Consider the following 19,968-nt stretch of genomic DNA (forward strand, 5'->3'; position numbering starts at 1 on the left):
ACCCGATATTTATTCTTGTCTCACTCTACATAAAACCACCAAGTTCTCAAAAAAACAAACCCTCCACTTCTCTTTCTATCAGGAGTATGGAAAATCTGGTGTGCTGGTTTTGCCTGGGGTAGAGTTCATTTTCTTCATAGTAGCTAGTATGGGGCTATATTTTGGATTTGTGCTGGAAACAGTGTTGATAAAACTGGGATGTTTTCGTTATTGCTGAGCAGTGCTTACACAGAGTCAAGGCCTTTTCTGCTTCTCATACCACCCCACCAAGCAAGCAGGCTGGGGGTGCACCAAAAGTTGGGAGGAGACCCAGCCGGGACAGCTGACACCAACTGACCGAAGGGATATTCCATACCGTATGATGTCATGCTCAGCAATAAAAACTGGGGGAAGGAGGAGGAAGAGGGGGACATTTGGAGTTACGGTGGTTGTCTTCCCAAGTTACCATTAGGTGTGATGGAGCCCTGCTTTCCTGGGGATGGCTGAACACCTGCCTGATGATGGGAAGCAGTGAATGAATTCCTTGGGTTTTTTTGCTTTGCTTGTGCGTGTGGGCTTTTGCTCTACCTATTAAACTCTCTATCTCAACCCATGAGTTTCCTCACTTTTACCCTTCTGATTCTCTCCCCCATCCCACAGCGGTGAGAGGAGAGTGAGTGAGCGGCTGTGTGGTGCTTAGTTGCAGGCTGGGTTAAACCATGACATCTGGAAAAGATGAACACTGTCCCCAGTAGCAATCCGGTACAGTAGTTTCCCTGCATGCCTAACTATTTTAATTATTACTTGTTTTTCAAAGAGAGTCATTTCTCCTGTTCTAACTCATGAACATATGACAGCTGTCCATTAATCTGCCCACATTTGACACGAAGGCTAAACCAAAAGACTTACTGAGACAGACCCACAGTAGTAACCCAGTAACCCTTAAGCTACAGAATAATCATTTTATGTATGGGGTCTAATGGAAAGCGAAACATACAATCAAATAAACACATCTCTAGGACACCAGTTTATGTCAGCTTATTATTTACGTTTACCTTGAAGCCAGTAAACTAGAAGGAAAACCAAGACTTTTTTGGATACAAATCAGCCATGAGAACAGTGCGTGACTTACTAAGACTTACTTGGTCTTAGCAGTCAGTCAGTCAAGAAAACAAAAATTGGAAATTCTACATGTAATGGATTATTTCTAAAAATTTTCAGGCATCTTACAGATCTTTTATTTCAGATATAAGGTAAGAAATGGCTTTGGATGGTTTTGTTTTCAAATTTTTACATAAGTCTCTATGTTGTAAGTATAGAATATTTTTTGAGAGTCTGTAAATTTTCTTCAAGCTTTTAAAAAATGTGGTTCTCTGATCTCTGTAACTCTCTTAAGTATGTAGGAAAGGTCGTAATACAATGTTGCCTTATGATATTTGTCTGAACTACAGAAAAACAGCGTGGATGAGCAGAATAACAGCAGAGCACATATAAGCTTTTATCTTTTTTCCATAAAGAAGTTTTGTAAAATTGAGTATGGGTCCGAAAAAAAAAAAAATTATGTCTTCCCTTTGGGTAATATACAGTATATCTATAAATTTTGATGTTATCTTGGTTAAGTCTCTGAAATGGAAGCATAATGATTTATAACGTATGTTCCCCAAGATGTAAATTGTAAGGGCAGTAGGATATCAATAGATTGTTCATGCTGACTGCCTGCATTCATTTGCAATGTCTGGAGTTAGCCCAAATGATAAGGAGGATGAATTACTTGTTTCAGCCACTGACTGATGAGTATGAATGTTGGTGCTCTTTAAGATACATCAGCTATAATCACGACGTATAATACTGTTAATCCTTATCTGTTAGAAGAATTGTGCTATGACGCTGCCTTTGGTAGCATGGCGTAGGGTTAGGTTGCCTCACTCATCCTTTCCAGTCCTGCATTTCCATAAGAAACCTTTCTTTTCGCATGCAGATCTTGGCAGCGGAAAGACTAAATAATGACCACTGTACTATTCATGACAGCTGCAACAGCATAACTTCTTTTCCAGGAAAGTAAGTGTTTGAGATGCACTCAGTGTATAGGTTCTAGGTGAATGGCACTTTGTTCTATAATACCTTCCACAGTTCTAATTTATCTTTTTTTAAGTCAGTTTGGCATTTTATCAAATTATAGTTGGAAAGGGCATACTCAACACTGTTTCCCTAACACTTACCGAGACCACATTCATAATTCCTAATTGAGCTCTAATAGACGAATATCTACCTTCAACAAACCTTCAGTGATAGCAATTTCACACGTTCTTTAAATATTGATCTGTTTCCTTGATTAAATCTTGAAGTTCAGCAAGTCTAGCAAGGTCAGTGAGAAAAATTTAGCTTAACAGTGGACTTTCCACTGATAAATTTAAAAGTCTCCTCTATGCCAAGTTCATTTGTCATCAATTAAAACTTCTTCTACAGAAGATTTGACCATTAACTCCGTAAACATTAACACACAATTAACCTGGGGATTGCGATGATGTATGTCGATTACATCAATGTGGTATCTTCAGTCAAACATCGTAATGGGATACCCTAGGCTCAAACATTCAACCCAGAATATCCCATAGAAGCATATAGGGATTTTCTTTTTGGTTTTCTGTTGAGAGGGCAGAGTCAGACAGAGAGACACTGCATGCACAAGCAGACGCCGTGTATGTATGTTCATATTGGAGAACTGCCTACCGACTGGGCCAAGATACTCAAGAGGTCAGCATTCTTTACAGTATTTTAGGTATCAGTATTTCAGACCTATTAGTAGATAACCATTTAAAAAATCAGTTCCACTATGGGTTTTTTTTATTCTTATTCTTTACACATTTCCCATCCAGGAACCTGAGTAGGGTTTTTTGGTTTGTTTTTTGTTTGTTTTTAAATTTATGTCCATTGTAAAGTCCATTACTAACAACAGTCTTCAACAAAAGCCCTTTGCTCCCCTACCATGGCAACAGTATGAATTTACAAATTTAAATTTGTCTTCTACATTAAATTTGGTTTTAAATTAAGAAATTGAAAACTCTCATGGCTTTCAGTTGCACATGCTTGCTTTTCTTGGGCACGCAACAGATTTGTTGCGCAAATCTCTGCTTTTCTGAGCTGTTTGCTGCTTTAATTACTGAACAAATACCATAACTCAGCCCACACATTCAGTCCTCTCATGGTCTTCTTTTATCACATACTCATTGGTGCGGAAGGTCATTTTGGGAAAGAAGGGAGGTTTACAGAACACTGCTATCGGAGCTATGAGGGAACTTCTATACAGTGATATACAAGTAAATGTTCTTTTTTTAAACTCTAGTTAAAATCTTTGTTTTAAGTGGTAGGAGCATAAAACAGACTCTAGAAACACTTTCATTGAATTTTTGAAAGATGTTTGGTTCCTTGGTTCAAACTGCCCCGTGCAAGCTTCAAAAGGTTAGGTTAGTTCTAAGGCAAGGGATGCTAAGAGATTGTATTGTCACATTAATGGCAGATTTTTTGCTGTTGCTCATCTCTACCTCTACACGCATGTGCTGGGATGTTATTGCAATAGGACTACCCATGTTTTCAACATCGAGCCTGTGCTAAAAAGGTTTTCTGGATTCTGCAGTCCATCAGAGACTTAGGCTTTAAAGCAAGAACACGTTAAATGCGTACCTCTTTGTCTCCCATTCTCTGCAAGGCATCACCCAGATGAAAATAAAAGCGTCCATCATCTGTGCCAGGGTCACCAGACTCTAGTCCTTCCTAAAAAAAAAAAAAAAGTATAAGAGAAATTTCAATAGGACTTCTAACTTCTAAAAGAGTTTGATTGCTGTAAATAGGCTGCCAATTCTATGCAAGAGACTGAGTACGAAATTGGCTATAAAATATAACCACCATGGTAACCCAGAAATTAGGTTGAACGAATACACCCCTTCAGTAAAAAGACATTTCTCGTGTTATCAGTTTCCAAATGCCATGGCCTCTCTCCTCAGTCCTTCCAAGGCAGAGGTGTATTCAGGGATAGACACTTGCCCCTGACATACAGACACACAAACACTTTAAGCAAGCTGGATTAAGGTTTTATTTTGAGATGTTTCTTCACAAACACTCAAAAGCATATGCAAGCCCTCTCTGCATTTTTCAAGAACCTTGAGTTTGCAGCTTACTGACAAACACAAAACAATTTGAGACTCACAGCTATGTACTTAGGTTAACCACTAATAAAACAAATACTTGATGTTTAACACTTGATGAGTTTCGATGTACAAACTTGTTCCAGCTCATCGGCAATATATATAGCAATATCACTGCAACACACAGCTGAAACTGTGATTTGTGGTTAGTATGCTTCTACCTTGACATGTTTTATACATTCCAATTTTATTTTTTACAGGTAAAATATTTACTGTAGTTGAGAAAAGAAAAATACCTTTAGATAGGGTATGCTTTCTGCTATCTTGTTTTCTGCCTTCAGGATGAAGCCATAATGTACTTTGGCAAAGCCATCATTTGGAGCCAGGCTTAGAACCTGTTTGAGAGCAAATGAATTAAACACGCATGTATGGATCTACACAAATTAACAAACCTGTGCACATATTACTATTTAGTGATTCAATGACATTTTCTTCTATTGATGACTCTCAGATAAACTCTTGGCTTGGCTGTACTTTCTTTTCCCTGACACTTTTGTGCTTCTCCAGAAAAAACCTATTACAAGCCAAACTTTAAAGTCTCAGAAGTAAAATTATTCTAATTGGAATCTCTGAATTGCCTTATTTTTTGTTGTCTGTCTTTCTCCACCCTCTCTCTTGAGTTACAGCATGCTACATTAGAGAATTATCACCATTCATTAACACTGAAGCTACATATCCCAGGTTTGACTAATCTGAAGAAAAGCAAGCGCTTTGGAACAAATCTACAGCACATTCATGGGAAGTGAGGTGTAGAAATACACCTGAAATAGTTTGAAGTTAGATAGGTCTATACTGGTGGCAAACTAGTCTTGGCAAGAGAAAATAGACTACACTGTGAAGCACAGTGCGTACAATTGAGAACGATGCTGTAAAATAATGCCTGCATCACATAAGGGGACTGCGCAGACCCTGGGAACGCAAAGGGCGTTCGCAGCACTACGGTGAACCCGAGCACTCTCCGGAAGAGCTCACACTTGCTTGGCCAAGAGAAAGCTATCAGATGGTAACGCAAGGTCTAATGAAGAAGCGATTCAATGTGCTTTCACACTACAAGATGACGGATAGATTTTTCTTGTATAGTTGTGTGCTTCACTCCTTGACCAAGACCAAGACCTAGTGTGCTGAGTGAAACTAAAAGATTTTATATCCTAAGCTAGATTCAGATAATGTCTGAGTTATAACCTGACCGTAATTTTGTAGAAAAGGAAAAACCATTGGCAAATATCCAGAGATGGATATTTCATGGGGACTGTGAAAGATTTGTGAGTACAGGGACGGCTCTAGGAAAGGACCAGCGTACGGGGGAATGTTTCAGGGAACAGGGATGTGAAGCTGGCTGGCCTGAGTTCTGAAACATACACTCCCAACATTACTAAGATAATTTAAGTGCATTTGGTCTGCCTCAGCCAAGGAGTAAATTAAAGATGTCTTGAACTACTTTCCAGCTCCATGTTTCTATGATGTATATATTCAATATCATTTACAGCCCTGTGTGATATCAATTACATGGACAAGTTAATCTGTTGTTACATCTCTTCTCTCCTTAGAGAGTGGACAGTCTTATCAGGACAGATCCTCAGTCTATGAGAATCATCACAAGAGTCTGGCAGCCATTGGAATTAGAGAGGCTGATACCTGCTAATTGTCTAGCACAGCTCCTAAACACAAAACAATGGACAGATGAGCAATTTCTCTTGCCTAAATCCATTTTTGAAGCTACTAAATTTATGCCATGGGTAAAATGTCTCCATGCATTATAGCCATTTCCCTCTGCCTTTTCCAGTAAGCGTCTAACCTAATTTTCCCCATCAAAATAATTACAAGAAAACCATAACAAGTCCTCTGGGCCAATTGCTCTGCTTTCCCAAACCCTATTACATACAAACTACACCCGAGCAAAACCAAAATCACCACAACATGGGTATAAAATGTTATGAGTTAAAAATAGTAGCATTTCACTTATTTTTGCCAAAAAGAGCTACCATGAAGGAACAATCAATTTGAGAATCTATCTGAAGTCCACAATATGACACTTTATTAGCAAAAAGTGAACTTGTCAATTCATAGGATCTCTAGTACAAGAACACGCTACCACCTTACGCATCTTACACCTTTTGACTACAGCGCTCTGTGTATAACCATTTTGATCCAAGAACCTATACCTGCAGGGTAAAATAAAATGACTGACAGAAATATTTATTAGCCATATAATTTCGTTACAGTTCCTTTAACTATAGGATAAAGCTATCTGATTAATTAAGACAGAATAGAATTTTCTGTATTACAGTTCATTTAAACTATGCCGAGTTGCATTAAGGCATGATCTACATTCAGGGCCCCTAAAGAGAAGTGAAGAGATACAATCAGCAGAAATTACACTGGAAGTATTTAATGTAAATTGTATTACTCTGTTGCTGTTGCTGCATGCAATATTAATTATGTTTAGAAATAAGTTTTACTAAACTGCTCATAGCCCATTAAATATTAATCATGAATATAGAAATTAACCTCTGGGGCTATCAATGGCTAATTAGCCAGGGCAGAGTACTGTGTTAATGTGGATATTCTGCTTTTGGTACCTAAGATAGCTCAATCAGAGCTGGCTTGTGCGTGCCTATATAACATTGCACTGAGCCATACAGACATGCCTCAGCATGGCAGGCAGAAAAAGTGCTATTAGCAGAGTAACGGGTCTTATAGAGTTCTCTTCCGCTGTATTTTATCATAATCTGTAGATCTTTGTAAACAAAAATAGCTCGAAATTCTACAAGGACTACTTTTAACATTATGTTTTCTTTGAAAATAAAAATAGCTCTGAATTCTACTAGGACTACTTTAATGTTGCCTTTCCATGTCGCTAAGCGTAACGTTCAAAAGAAAATACTTTAATATTAGGCAAAACTGAAATCCTCTCCAATTGGACACCATTTTCCATTTGTGCTTCAGCACAGTGTGATAAACGCATAACAGAAAAGCGTATTTTGTATCAGTTAAACTATACCACGCTACAGCTGTATGTACAAAACTCTCTTGATATGAAGTTCAATGTTTACACACATCATTTCTGTAGCTAAAAGAAGGAACATATCATATTTAAGACTTTTGTATATAACACTTCAACAGCTGCTAAGACATAATAAATCTGGGGAAAATAATTTTAGAACAATTTTGATTGGATCCCAATTTTTAAGTCTGGTTATACAAAAACGACAAGAATTGAACAGAAAATAAGTAAACTGGCTATTAAACGTAAAGCAGTAAGTTTTCATTCACTAGGATTCCTTGGGCATCTATTCAGTTCCTTGGAGATGATGCCAGCTACAGTTAGTCTGGTCTGAAATGGTATATACTGTGATACTGTGGTAGGGGAACGTGCCTGTGAAGGGTCCAGCTTCTTACATGTGCTCAGCCCATGCTTACTTAACACACACTGGTAACACTGAGTTAAGATCGAAATGTTATAGCAGGAAGGCAAGGGAGGACATTGGTGCTTTTTGCCAAAGAATCTGGCAGATTCCCAGGAAATGGGATATTTGGAGCCTAGGTTCTCCTGCACAGAAGGGTGTTCAACTACTTGGGAACTTGCCTGAGGAGCAAAAAGAAATACCATATACACAAGAAGTTAGACAACTACAAAGAAAAGAACAGCACCAGAGGGGAATCTGCAAAAAGCTGAGCCTTTAGTCAAACAAGGGGTACGTCCTCTTGAGGATGCGTCCTGAGCTCTGCTCTCTCTTCCTAGATGTCCATGCCTTCTGCATTAAAGAACACTTGAATAAGTGAATAAGGATGTATGAACATCCTTACAGTGGGAAGCAGAACCCAGGATTTGCAAATATCGGAGGCATCTACTGTGCAGTTCGCAGTTCATGATCTTGTCTGTACTCTCTTGTCTTTTTCTATCAAATGACTAATTTGTCCCACATTTGTGAGATGAAGGATTTAATCACACTACAGAAGTTTCCCAGGTCTTTCAAATATCATGGGAAGAGGAAGATGTCTCCTGGAGGCCCTCAGAACCACTCTTCACAGTCCGTCCCACTCTTTATTGACTTTGCACAGAGCCTGAGCACCTATGGTAGAAGCTCCAAACCATATGCCAATCACTTTCTAAATATGCATTGCAACAGCTGAGGGAAGCACTCAAGAGCAGAGCATATGGCCCCCTACGCAATCTGCCCAAAATCGCGTAAGAAGCCTTCAGTATAATGAAGAATTAAAGCAGGTACACATGAGCTTCTCCCTGTTTCTTTGGCTATGTTTCCTTTCTTAAAATTCTTCATGTAAATTTAACCTGAATTACATCAAAGAAAAAAAAAATACATTACTGTGTTGGAATTCAGCCTGAGGAAGGGCCAGAATATGGACAAACCCCATGTTTTTTAAAAAGAATAAATTCAACTCCTTTTAAAAGGTATTTATTTGTTGTTCTTTTACAAGTACAGAACATGACTATGATCTATTCTATTTCAGTGGTTAGTGAACCGCAAAACAGAGTAATTACACTGGGTAAAGTCTATGGAAGCATGGAAAACAATATATTAAAAGTAGACCAGTTCTCGTTTTGCATATCTGTTCTTAACCAGAGCAGTATTCATGTCTTCTGAAGTATATCAAACTCAGTATCAAAGTAATTATATAGCAAATTCATTACCTTCTTTCCTTTGTAAAAACTCCTGTGATTATTGATATTAAGAAATTGTAGCATCTATATTGTTTGCAGAAAAATACTGAAAAATTGCGCAGGAAAATCTTGCCCAAAAGGAGTACATTTTTGGTTTTTTATGTTCCTTGCAGCTTAAGAAGCAAGTTAATATATTCTATCTTTAAAAGCTGACGTTTCCAATCCTCTGAGAAATTTTGACAGCAGGCCAAAAATTATTGAACAGAAATGTTTTATGGAGGGACCTACAATGTAGCCAAAGTAGCAAAGCAAACATTACTCTGGCAACATCTGAGACTACCAGAGGAGCTTGAGGAAAAAAAAATATTAAAAAAAGAAAAAAAAAAGGTTTCAGCTTCTGCTTCCAACCACGTGGCTGAACATTCTCCTTCTCTTTGAGAAACCACCCGAGATAAGAATCCCCTCAGACTCCCAGATGTGGGGGCTGAGAAACTGGGCCTTTATTCTCAGGAGGTGGTACTAGTCATGCTGACTTGTCCTCAGTCTACACAACCAGCCCATTACCGTACTACGCCTGTACTAAGCAAGCACTCCAACAAGTGTGCCAACATCAACAAGACCATCACGGATCCAGTGCTGACAGTTTGTGCTCTACCAGTGACAACAAGCTCCGCATCTGTCAGAGTTTCCAGACGATAATGGGGTTTCTAGATCACAGAAGCAAAGTGTCTCTTCCTGGCAGTGAACTTCCCCCAGCTTGATAACCATATAAGATAGCAATATAAATGCAATAAACTGACCACACTACCAGCATCATGAAAGAAAAACAGAATTTAGCCTGCTTACGAAAATCATGAAAACGCAAGCTACTTTCTCAGATGGTTAGAGACAGCGTACCTGTAAAGAAACAGGCTTACTTCTGCTTTCCATGTCTTGCAGATGAGATACATTTTTTATACCATGCATTACATCTATCTGCCCTGTCAGTATATTCTAAAACTGTCTACCAGAAGTTATAAGAAATCAATTATTATCAAGCATATGAAAAAAAAAATCTGCATTTCTTTGTCTATGAGAAAAAACATTTAGCATGACAGCATCTGGAAATCTGAATAAAAATTAAAAGATAATTAAGAACTGCACTATAAAAAAAACCCATATCTGTATTAACCCTTCAAAACCAGACCTGCAAAATGTTTAAAAACTAAAAAAGTTAAAAGCAGGCAATCTTTAGAATGAACAGATGAATGCAAGTAATTTTTTCCCTTGGCTGGAATGGAAGCTCACCTCTTCGTATACTTTCTTGGCATTGCTGTTATCTCCTATCAAGAGGTAACCAACACCAAGGTCATTCTTGAAGGAAGTGTCACCGGGGAACAGCTGAACTAATTTCTGTAGAGTAACCAGGGAACCTCTCATGCGACCTAATTTGATGGAACAAGACTTAATTGCAACTACAGATATGAGTAACAGTAGTAAGACGTTTACACAACATCTAAGAAAACACAAATCAGAGCCAGGTGTTCCACTTTCACTAATGATCAAGAAGCAGAACTTGAAAAAACTTGTGCAGATGGGAGCATATTCAGCTGCTTCGTTGTCACTGGGGGTGTACCCGTAACAAGGAATATTTCAGGAAACCACTGCAAACGCGTATCACCCAGTGTTATGGTAGCCTCTAGTGGAGAACTGTTGACAGTGTAGCAGTAACAACATGATTAAAGCTTTGGTTGCTCTTTCATGCACAGATGTCAAAGTGCTCGACAAAACTAGGCAAACATATCAAAATAAACTTAGTCTTGATTGTTTAAGTAATTAAGTATGTTTCTAGTGTTAAGCAATAGTTCCACTATATTTCCACTACAAAATTAATCATACTTTACGTGCTTAAAATTAAGTACGTTCCTTGACTTCCTGGATGAGGTCTTGCAGAGGAAAACAGCAAGATCAAAACAAATTGATATTAAAAACCAACCCATGGGAACAGAACTTTTTTTTCCATCAAAGTCGACTGTGACTCATATTCTAATCAGCACTTCTTGTACATCACAGAATTCAGATCTAAACTTTCGGATGTTACCCCTGAGTTCAATTCCATTCTTCTCTATGTTTACTGAAAATTTATTCTGGTTATGTTTACTCTGTGTATGCCATTAATTTCCTCATGATTTCCCTCAGCTTCAGTAGAAAAAGATGAACATTTTCTTCTTTCTCTGTCAATAAAGATTTTTTGACCGCTTCCCATCAGAGCTTCTAGTAGCACCTAGTGCACTGTTGTCTACAGACACTATTATCATACAAACAATTATATACACTGGTACCCCAGAAAAATTTTAAAGAATTTGAAAATATTGTTCATAAGCATTAGAGAGATTAGGAATACTACTGAAAAGTCAATTGAATTGGTGCTTTTAAGTCCTTAGTGATCTTTTGAAAGTCTTGCTCACACAACTTCCAAAATGTTTTTACACCATCCTCAAATCTTACCAAGAAACTGCTGCCTGTCTGCTTCTCGTTTCAAACTCAGTTTTATCAGATCTGAAGGGACATTTGGCAGACTAACCACCTCATCATATGTGTTGATGGCTTTTTGCAGCATCTCATTACTTCTCATTTTCTCAGCTAAGTCATCTTCAGACTAGGAAGAATCACAAAACCATTATTAGAACACATAACAATCCATTACTCTTAAAAATAACTTTGTCTTCTTCAAAGGCAAACTATGCAATTGTTAGACTATGGGAAAAATTTTAGAATTATCTTTAACCTATATAATTTTGTCATAACATTGGAAAACTTATTTGGTTGTGCTTTATGGTAAGGTAGATTAGAATGACTGTTAATTCTCATTTCCTGCAAACTATTTGAAAGCATAAGTATGAGAAAATTTGCGCCTAAAACATACATTAACACAGATTTTTGGTTAACATTTGTAGAACTCATAATTTCTGCTTTTCAAAAATAAATGAAGCAATCTGTTTTAATAATGTGGAAGAAGTGTAAATTGTTGCCTATGGGCTATTTGTGTACTAAGTCTCGCACTGGCAGCAATACACAGATCAAAACACACCAACAAACTTTTCTTTCATATACCCTGACACAAATTTATTTACGTTCTTTCTTAGAAAACTAATTAGGAATTGGCTTCACTCTTGCATATGTTGATAGAACAAATACGCTACAACTCTTTCAGAACTTAAATTTGTTCATTAAATTCAGAAGCAGACCAAAGGATATATGAGATCTCTGCTGCGAATTTATAGCTTTAGTGAAGCCAATGGAAGCTACTACCGATTTCACTTGTGGTATGGCATTTTCGTAATTTGTTTCCATAGCTGTAATAGCGTTACTTTGAATTGTTTATACAAATGCATGCATTTTCATGTGTTTAATGCATTCTTCCCAAACACATCTCTTTTTATTCGCTTACGTTCGTTCTTAAGTCAATTAGCAGAGCAAGGTTTGCTCATCTTGATTAACAGGAGTTCAAGCAGTCTTTTATTACATCTAGTGCAGTGGTATTATCCCACTATTTATGAAAATACAAGGATTTTCTCTCCTAAGATATCCCAACACAGTTCAAAAGTATTATGAATGCAGAGCTTATTTTCCAATACTTTCTCTTTTTTTGGATGAGAACACCCGAAACAGAACTCACTCCAGAAGGAAAGGCTAATTAAGCCTGCTCGCATACAAATATGGGTTCTTTATCCTTTAACATTCTCTCTATAAAAACTCCAAATCCCCTTCCCTATTCCCACTAAGCAAAAAGCAGCATTTAGCCAAGGCTTGACTGCTGCGTTGATTTACCAGCTGCAGCAAACAGCATGTAACAACTAAGTTCTGCCTTTTGCTCCTGCACGAGGACATTAGTTGGGATTTATCTCTTACCATTCATCTGATAGTTTTTGTGACATCTACAGCATGTACCTTATTTTTGTGTTATTTACAACACTTCCACTAGAATAAAGTAGAACAGAAGCTCCCAAAGTAACTGGGGAAGGATAGAGGACCGAAACATACAACATGACAGACCACATAATTCTTTTTTTATTTGGGAAACATCCGTAAAATTACAAATGAAGTCTGACTGGGCTCTAGAACTCTATTGATAAAAAAGGTTTCTTTTATCTTTTTTAACTTATATGTTGTTTGTTTTTTTTTTTTTTAAGTACCTGTGCTTTCCCATATCTCGCTCGAGGACTCTGTGGATATTGATTCACTAATGCTTCAAAGGCCCTCAGAGCTTCTTCAACTTTTCCCTGGAAGGTAGAGACATTTATTAGCAATTCTATCTAATAAAAATGCTGAAAGATGCATGCCCTAACAACATATTAGTTTGCCCAATTAAAAACCAAAAACAAAACCAAAAAAACCACAGACTGAATCAACAGTTTTCACTCTTATTTTTGTTGGGATTGCCTGCTTATTTAAGAGAAATTCATTGTCATTATATATGAAGCAATATTAGCCACTTTCTATGGTTAAAATAAATGAATGTTTTTATTTTACTCACTTTCCTTTTGTTGACTGGAAAAACTGCTGAGATGACAATAAACCTGCCTATATCAAAATGTAAAGAATCTATTGCTAATAACAAAATCCAAACTCAATGCAACAGAGAATAGAAAGCAAGTTCTATAAATATCTAGAAATTTCCTCTCTGCATACACCTCATGACCAGCAACATCATACCTATGGTTCTTCTAGGGGAAATACTAGACTCGGCCACAGTGTATGGCTGTTTCCTCCAAATGTTTTGAATAACTGTCCCTCAGGACACCTCACGTGTGCTCTGTGTCTCTTCCCTGTCCCATACAAAGTCTAAATGTAACCATGGTATTCTCACGATTGATGCTGACTAGCAAGTAGGGCCAGAAGTTGAGAAGAAGCAGCTGCACTGTTAAACAGGAGCTGAGCACCGCTCAGCAAAATTTGGCATCAGATCCTGCTGCCACTTCCAACTCTTGCAGCTTCATAAATATGAGGGATTATTATACACAACTGCATTGCTATCTTAAAATATCACATATGTTACCAAATTCATCCTGCTTCCTACAAGACAGGCATGATGGTCTGCAACTCACCGAGAGACACAGGCAGGAAAAGAAAGTCAGCCAACCGACCCTATAGACTCATAAAAAGTTTCTGTTATGCCTTTCTCTGATCAACCAATTGTTTAAGTAACAAGAAGCATGAAAATGTTTTTTATTTTTGTATTGTAACACATAAACAGGGCTCCTAGTGAAGAGCAGCAGCAGAGGCAGCCTGAGGTTAGTGCTGCCTACGTAGCAGCCCTTCAGCCCCATCATAGACCTACAGGAACTCTGGGGCTGCATGGATGGTGATGTAAAGCTAAATCTGTACAGTCAGTCTTCTGAAAATCAAGAATAATCCCACACCTGCAGTGACTAAAATGCTTTTTATTGGTACTGTACTGAAAATAGTATATCTCATTGCTCAGTCATCTCAAATTCAGGGTAGAACAAAGACCTGCAGTTCTCCATGTGCTAGGACTGCCTGCGAGGCATACCAGAGCTTTCACAAGATTTGCATCCAAAAGACTTAAGGTCTTTCATTTTTAAGAGTCACATAGTCTTGCTTCATTATTTAATCTCACATCTGGAAAAGGGATACCTCTGCAAAGGTCTTGTTTTCTGAAACATTCAAATAAAAGCATAAAATTGGAAGTTGTCAGAGGAGATGACTGAAGAGTTTCTGTTTATTGTTGGGGTTTTTTTTGTTTGCTTTTCATATCAAGTTATTAAATTCAAAACTACCAGAACTGATTGATGGGTGTTAAGGTCTTGCTGTCACTGGTGAGAAGCAGGAACATCTGCTTCATGCTGTACGCAGCTGTATGAGAGCAAACACTCACAGGACACACACAGAATTCCAGCAGGAACAACACCTACTACAAAGATTTGCACCTAATGCTCGCAAAGTGTATGAACATTTACTGAGAGATCCATATTAACATGCTTATATTATCTAAGTTCTCTGATAATAGTTGACTTCAGTACTCAAATGGACAGCAGTGATAGGACAGATCTAACCCTGTTCCATGTGATTAATTTAAGCAGCTTTTTGACAATAGGAATTCAACAGTCAAGCTAAATATTTTCAAGGTTAATGGTGAGCAAACACGCATAAATAGATATACACTCAGGACTTTAAAAAAAACCAAGACAAACTATCCAACAGAAATGAAATTTGAAGGACAAACATGCCCTGAATATTTAATTTTTAAAAGTTAATTTCACAGAAAGTAATCTAAAAGTAATTTTCCCTTTTTTCTAAGTTAATTTTTATTGTATTAATTTTTGTCCACTATTTACAGTCCTGCAGGAAACGTTCAAAACTTACTTTTTTACGTAATTTTTCTGCAGCATCCAGTTCAGCTTTAATGGTCTTATCAAACTTGTTTAAGAGCTTTGGCTTCTTCTTCTTTTTAGCTGGAAGAGATTTAAAAACACACAGTTCATGACTTCTTTTGTATGTCACAGCAATTGTTTGGAGTAACCTTTAACTAGACACTGTGACTGTGCTGGTAAAGTGTACGATTTTCAAATAAGGCGGTTTCAAAATACACTGAAAAGAAATTGATTTCTTAGTTATTACGATCACAAAATCCTGTATGAAAACGCGATCTTTGGTCATTCAAAATTTGCAGTCAAGTTTTTGACAAAGATTTTTCACCTCATATAGTCAAGGATTTTTTTCCAAATGGTTCAAATTGACATGGAAGAACAGAAAGAACTGTTACTTTTCCCACATTTACATGGTATTACGAAAAATATCGTTACCAGGACATGTTAATAGTTTCTGAAGTTGTGCCTACACATGTCTACTTCTTTGCCTAAAACAACTAAAAGAGTTGACAGTAAGCATAGTTACTTATGGTTGGAGGGACTGAAAAAAGTCACGTAGTCCAACTTCCTGCTGAAAATGGGTTTAACATTGAAATATCGGATCAAGACCTCTTTAAGTGATCAAGTTTTCACAGCTTAGCAAGTTATCACACAGCAGCAGAGCAGCAGCGGGTTGTAACAAACCAGTCTTGAAGTAAACCCTGTAAAGTAAATTGCGTTTGAAGCAAATTGAAGCAAATTGTATCAATTTAAACGGCTATATTTGCTTCATAGCCTTTCACTCTTAAACAATGTCTATTTGGTTGCATTAAGTATACTAGATGTTAAAAAAATGCAAATACTCTACTGAAGGATATGACAGCAGATAAGCACTTTTCTCCACATTTGATACAGCTAAACTTTGCTTTTGCACTTAATTAAAAAAAAACCCAACCCTTTTCTGACACAATTAAGGGAAATATATATTGTCTGACACATGTAACTACTAGTTTTGTGTATATGTCATTAGCAGCACATATTTTTGCTTAAATTATGCATTACTGTTTTTCCCCCTCTATGTACAGTAAGCCATTAATAGCATGAAAAGAAGTAAAATTATTATGTTCTTTGTAGAAGTTTAAACAGAATGCCGTAACTGCTACGCGTAAGGCTAAACCCAAACATCGTACAGCTTAATATCACAATATTGCTGCAATACTGCAGCAAGTATTTTGGATAACCTCTACAAGGTATTGTAACTAGTCATGTTTTATTCCGCTACCCAAGCCCTCAGGTGCACTGCTCAGGGATGGCAAGAGCCACCACACGCTGCTGGAAGCCGTGCTCATGTTTCATTAAATACTTTCTCTCCGAGACTCTGATCCTACACTGAGCTTTAGGCAGACAAATCTCTTCGTCTCTGCTAAACCTCAAAGACGAACACCTTAGTTAATGCTAAACCAATACTAACCCCATCCAAGCATTAGAGGATCTCATGAGCCTGAGCTGCTTTGTATGAGATAAAAAAACCCCACTTGACTACCTTTGATTCTTTCTGTGTAAGACTTTTACTGTCATGTTCAACACCGAACTCAGACAGCTCTGCACGGAGAGTTTTCCTTACGTTAGCTTTATAAACCATTCTGCAGCATTGGTATGGATAAAGAGATGCTATTGCTTTTCAGGGGCGGGGGGGGGGAAATAGAGTTTAAGCAGGATTGAAGCTATCCTACTAAAATCCATTTACTTATTTCACAAAGGTTGTATGAAGCTTTAAGTATAAAAATGTCTTAAGATCTATAAAGGAAAGGTACTAAAGAAGCAGTGCATTAGGATTATTATATCCCTGTTGATCCTTCTTATAACTGAAGTGACTGTAATTTTCCAAGGTATTAGTACCAAGATGGAAAGAAGGAAAACACTGAAAAAGGAGTTTACTCCTTTTTCAGGATAAACCACCAAATAGCATACTTCAATACATTGTTTTTCCTCCCCCAAACACTTCAGGGCTTCATTGTACCCTTTGACTTTAAATCAAGCACCTATACTCAAGCACACAATAACGCACTTCAGGAATGTAGTTATCACAAAACTGAACTGACCAAAGAGATGCTTTGCTTTATTTATTTATTTTTTAATATAAGAATATAGATGGTTTTCATGTCTTTTGTTCATTCCTCATAGACACCATAGTAGAAATGTATTTCAGACCAATCAGTAGCAAGACTGATTCTACTCTTGCTATGTCTTACTTTAATATTAACCACTTTACAGAAAAGTGATGTCTTTATTGCATTTTCATGCAGTTAATGATGATAATGATTAAGGAGCACGGCACTGGCTTTGTTCCAAATGTTCATACCCCTTGCATCCAGCAGAACTCACAGAACCAGCTCTTATCATGAGAGCGAGGATCCCTCCAGCCCAGACCTTGAGTCCACAGTGACTAACAGGCATGGACAGAAGTTTCTGACACAACATCACTGGGCCTGAAAACAACAATCCATAATGTGCAAAAGGTTTGTTTCATTTTATGGTGGTTTTTTTGTTTGGGATTTTTTTTTCCTGAAAATATGCCAGCTCAGTTTTTCAAGAAACCATCGCTATTTCTAAGGCCTGGCTTGCTCAACGGTATGTGTGGATGAACTTGGATGCATCAGCCCAAGAAGCCAATGAAAGCGAGTGTCCCTGAGGACCTTTTAGGTTGGTTTAAGCTCACAAGCTGCTACCTGAAACTGTGATTTATTGTTAGCAGGAAAACTGAGGCATGTCAGTTCCTCTGGGTACATGATCTGGGGAGCTTCCAGCTGGACATTGCCGCCAAACACTCAGTTTGTTCCAGTTCTTTAGGTCGGAGGCTGTACATACAAGAAATGATGTAAACCACAACTAAAATGTCAACTGTCAGTTCCTACGACATTCCTATGAATGAAAATCTTTATCTAAGACTGGCCAGTTACAGAGAAACTGTGTGTTCAGTGAGAGAGGACAACTATTTGTCAGCCTTCTAACTTTCGGTATTCATGGAAAGAGGTAGTCATTTGGTCCTTCTTAAACTTGGTAAGCATGGCAATAGCGAGGTGCCTTCAAGGCAATGCAATCCCGCCCATCAGTAAACTTACTGCCTGTGAGACACTGTTTCCACAATTCCTTTGAGTTTACACAGAGATGAGACAGAAACAGCCCAGGAAAAAAAAGTGAATGAAAATCTTAGAAGCCTGTGGCACAATGGTATGAGACATCTTCCCCCTCATATCTGACTTTGGTGATGTGTTGGAAGAACCTTTTCGCCGCCCTCCATTACAAGAAAGTATTATCTTCCCGTTTTCAGTACAATAATACATCAGCTCTAGACCAGCAGGAGATCAATATGAAAAGCTGGAAAGGAGCTGTTAACATAAATATTATTCAGCTGCTAGGCACCAATATAACACAGCAAACATTATATAACGAGCAATCATTTTCATCTCCCATCCTACTCCTATGTTAAAGGATTCACCAGGGAGCGTTCAGTGTAACCATCAAGCATTCCTCTATATTAACCAGATAGCCTGCTCTCTCCCTGCAGGGGTATTTTAATAAATTATCCATTGCCTCCTCCTAGTGTAATAATCTTTTAGCAGATGTGACCCAGTATATTAAATTCAATGTTCCAAAGAAGTTAACTTATCTGCTTTCAGAGGAAAAAACACATGTAGTTTTTCCTTGAATGACTTACAGATTTCACCATGTAGCTGAAGTAATGCATGATCACACAACCGCTAGGGTGATTTGTAGTCCAAATCTGGTTGAGCATGGTAATAATTCTTTTAAATATCATGCTATGGTCTTGCAAGAATAATACTGAGGATTTTCAATAATGGCCTTGGATGTAAAAACAGGCTTTCTATCTAGGATTGCTGTGGAATCCCTCAGAGAAAACAGGTTTCCACTATCAAAGCAGCAAGCTAGGGAGAAGTCTTATAAGAAAGCCAATGCTAGTTCTTTCTCTTGGAGAATAAACAACGATCAGTGATGACAAGCAATCTCATATCTCCCTTCTGTATTAAGATGCAGAAAAGAAGCAAAAAAAAAAAGAGAGAAGGAAAATATTGTGGAAGGGAAGCTGTAATGTATTAAGTTATGTAGTAATTAAATGTATTAAATTAAATGTATTAAATGTCATCCAACGAAAGATTATGAAATAGCTTTTTTATATACCTATTTTGGCATATGAAAACTAAAAGACCAGGCACACTTTACATTTTTATGTTGAAAGGCACCTTGTCATCACCAAAAGCAGTGACAAGGCTTTTTCTACAAAAGACGTAGAAATATCTTTTGAAAAATAATGAAGGCACGGCTAGATACTCTTCAGACCACATGAGCATCACATGAAAATTGAGGAAAAGTACGCAAATTATGAAAGGTGATTCAATCACTTACTTTTGAAGAATGCTTTAAAAATATTTTGTCTTTAATTGTCAGGGGCAGGGGGCAATATTTACATCTGAATAAGCAAGAACAAGGGGAAAAAGTTAGTAGTAAAGAGTTTGCTATTGGAAGAGGGGTACTGTAAAAAGTAGCTACAGAGATTAAAAGAATAAATTATTTTTTATACCACCATAGTCACGACAAGGAATAAAAGGCTTAAAATTGCTACAACAGAAAATCTGGCTTGAACATCTGGAGCTAGTATCTATGAGGCAAGCACAGTAGAACAGATTGGGGAGGGTAGTTGTGGAACTCTGGTTACTGGAAATTTGTAAGAACAAGTTGTATAAGCATCTGCCAGGAATGATAACACCATTGATAAGGCCCTTGGTCAACAGAA

The 19,968-nt window shown here is 37.6% G+C and overlaps 1 protein-coding gene across 14 annotated transcripts in view; it reads right to left on the reverse strand.

Moving 5' to 3' along the window:
* ASPH (aspartate beta-hydroxylase) overlaps positions 1-19,968 on the reverse strand; it is a 120,742-nt gene that overhangs the window by 24,126 nt on the left and 76,648 nt on the right. For all 14 annotated transcript variants that reach the window (XM_063326933.1, XM_063326939.1, XM_063326943.1 and 11 more), the window contains 6 exons: positions 15,172-15,260; positions 12,981-13,067; positions 11,293-11,443; positions 10,093-10,229; positions 4,418-4,516; positions 3,661-3,750 (listed from right to left, as the gene is read on the reverse strand). In XM_063326933.1, coding sequence (XP_063183003.1) covers positions 3,661-3,750; positions 4,418-4,516; positions 10,093-10,229; positions 11,293-11,443; positions 12,981-13,067; positions 15,172-15,260 — 653 coding nt within the window. The remainder of the gene's footprint in view (positions 1-3,660; positions 3,751-4,417; positions 4,517-10,092; positions 10,230-11,292; positions 11,444-12,980; positions 13,068-15,171; positions 15,261-19,968) is intronic.

The sequence above is a fragment of the Chroicocephalus ridibundus genome, chromosome 2 (assembly GCF_963924245.1).
Source record: "Chroicocephalus ridibundus chromosome 2, bChrRid1.1, whole genome shotgun sequence".
Lineage (NCBI taxonomy): Eukaryota > Metazoa > Chordata > Aves > Charadriiformes > Laridae > Chroicocephalus > Chroicocephalus ridibundus.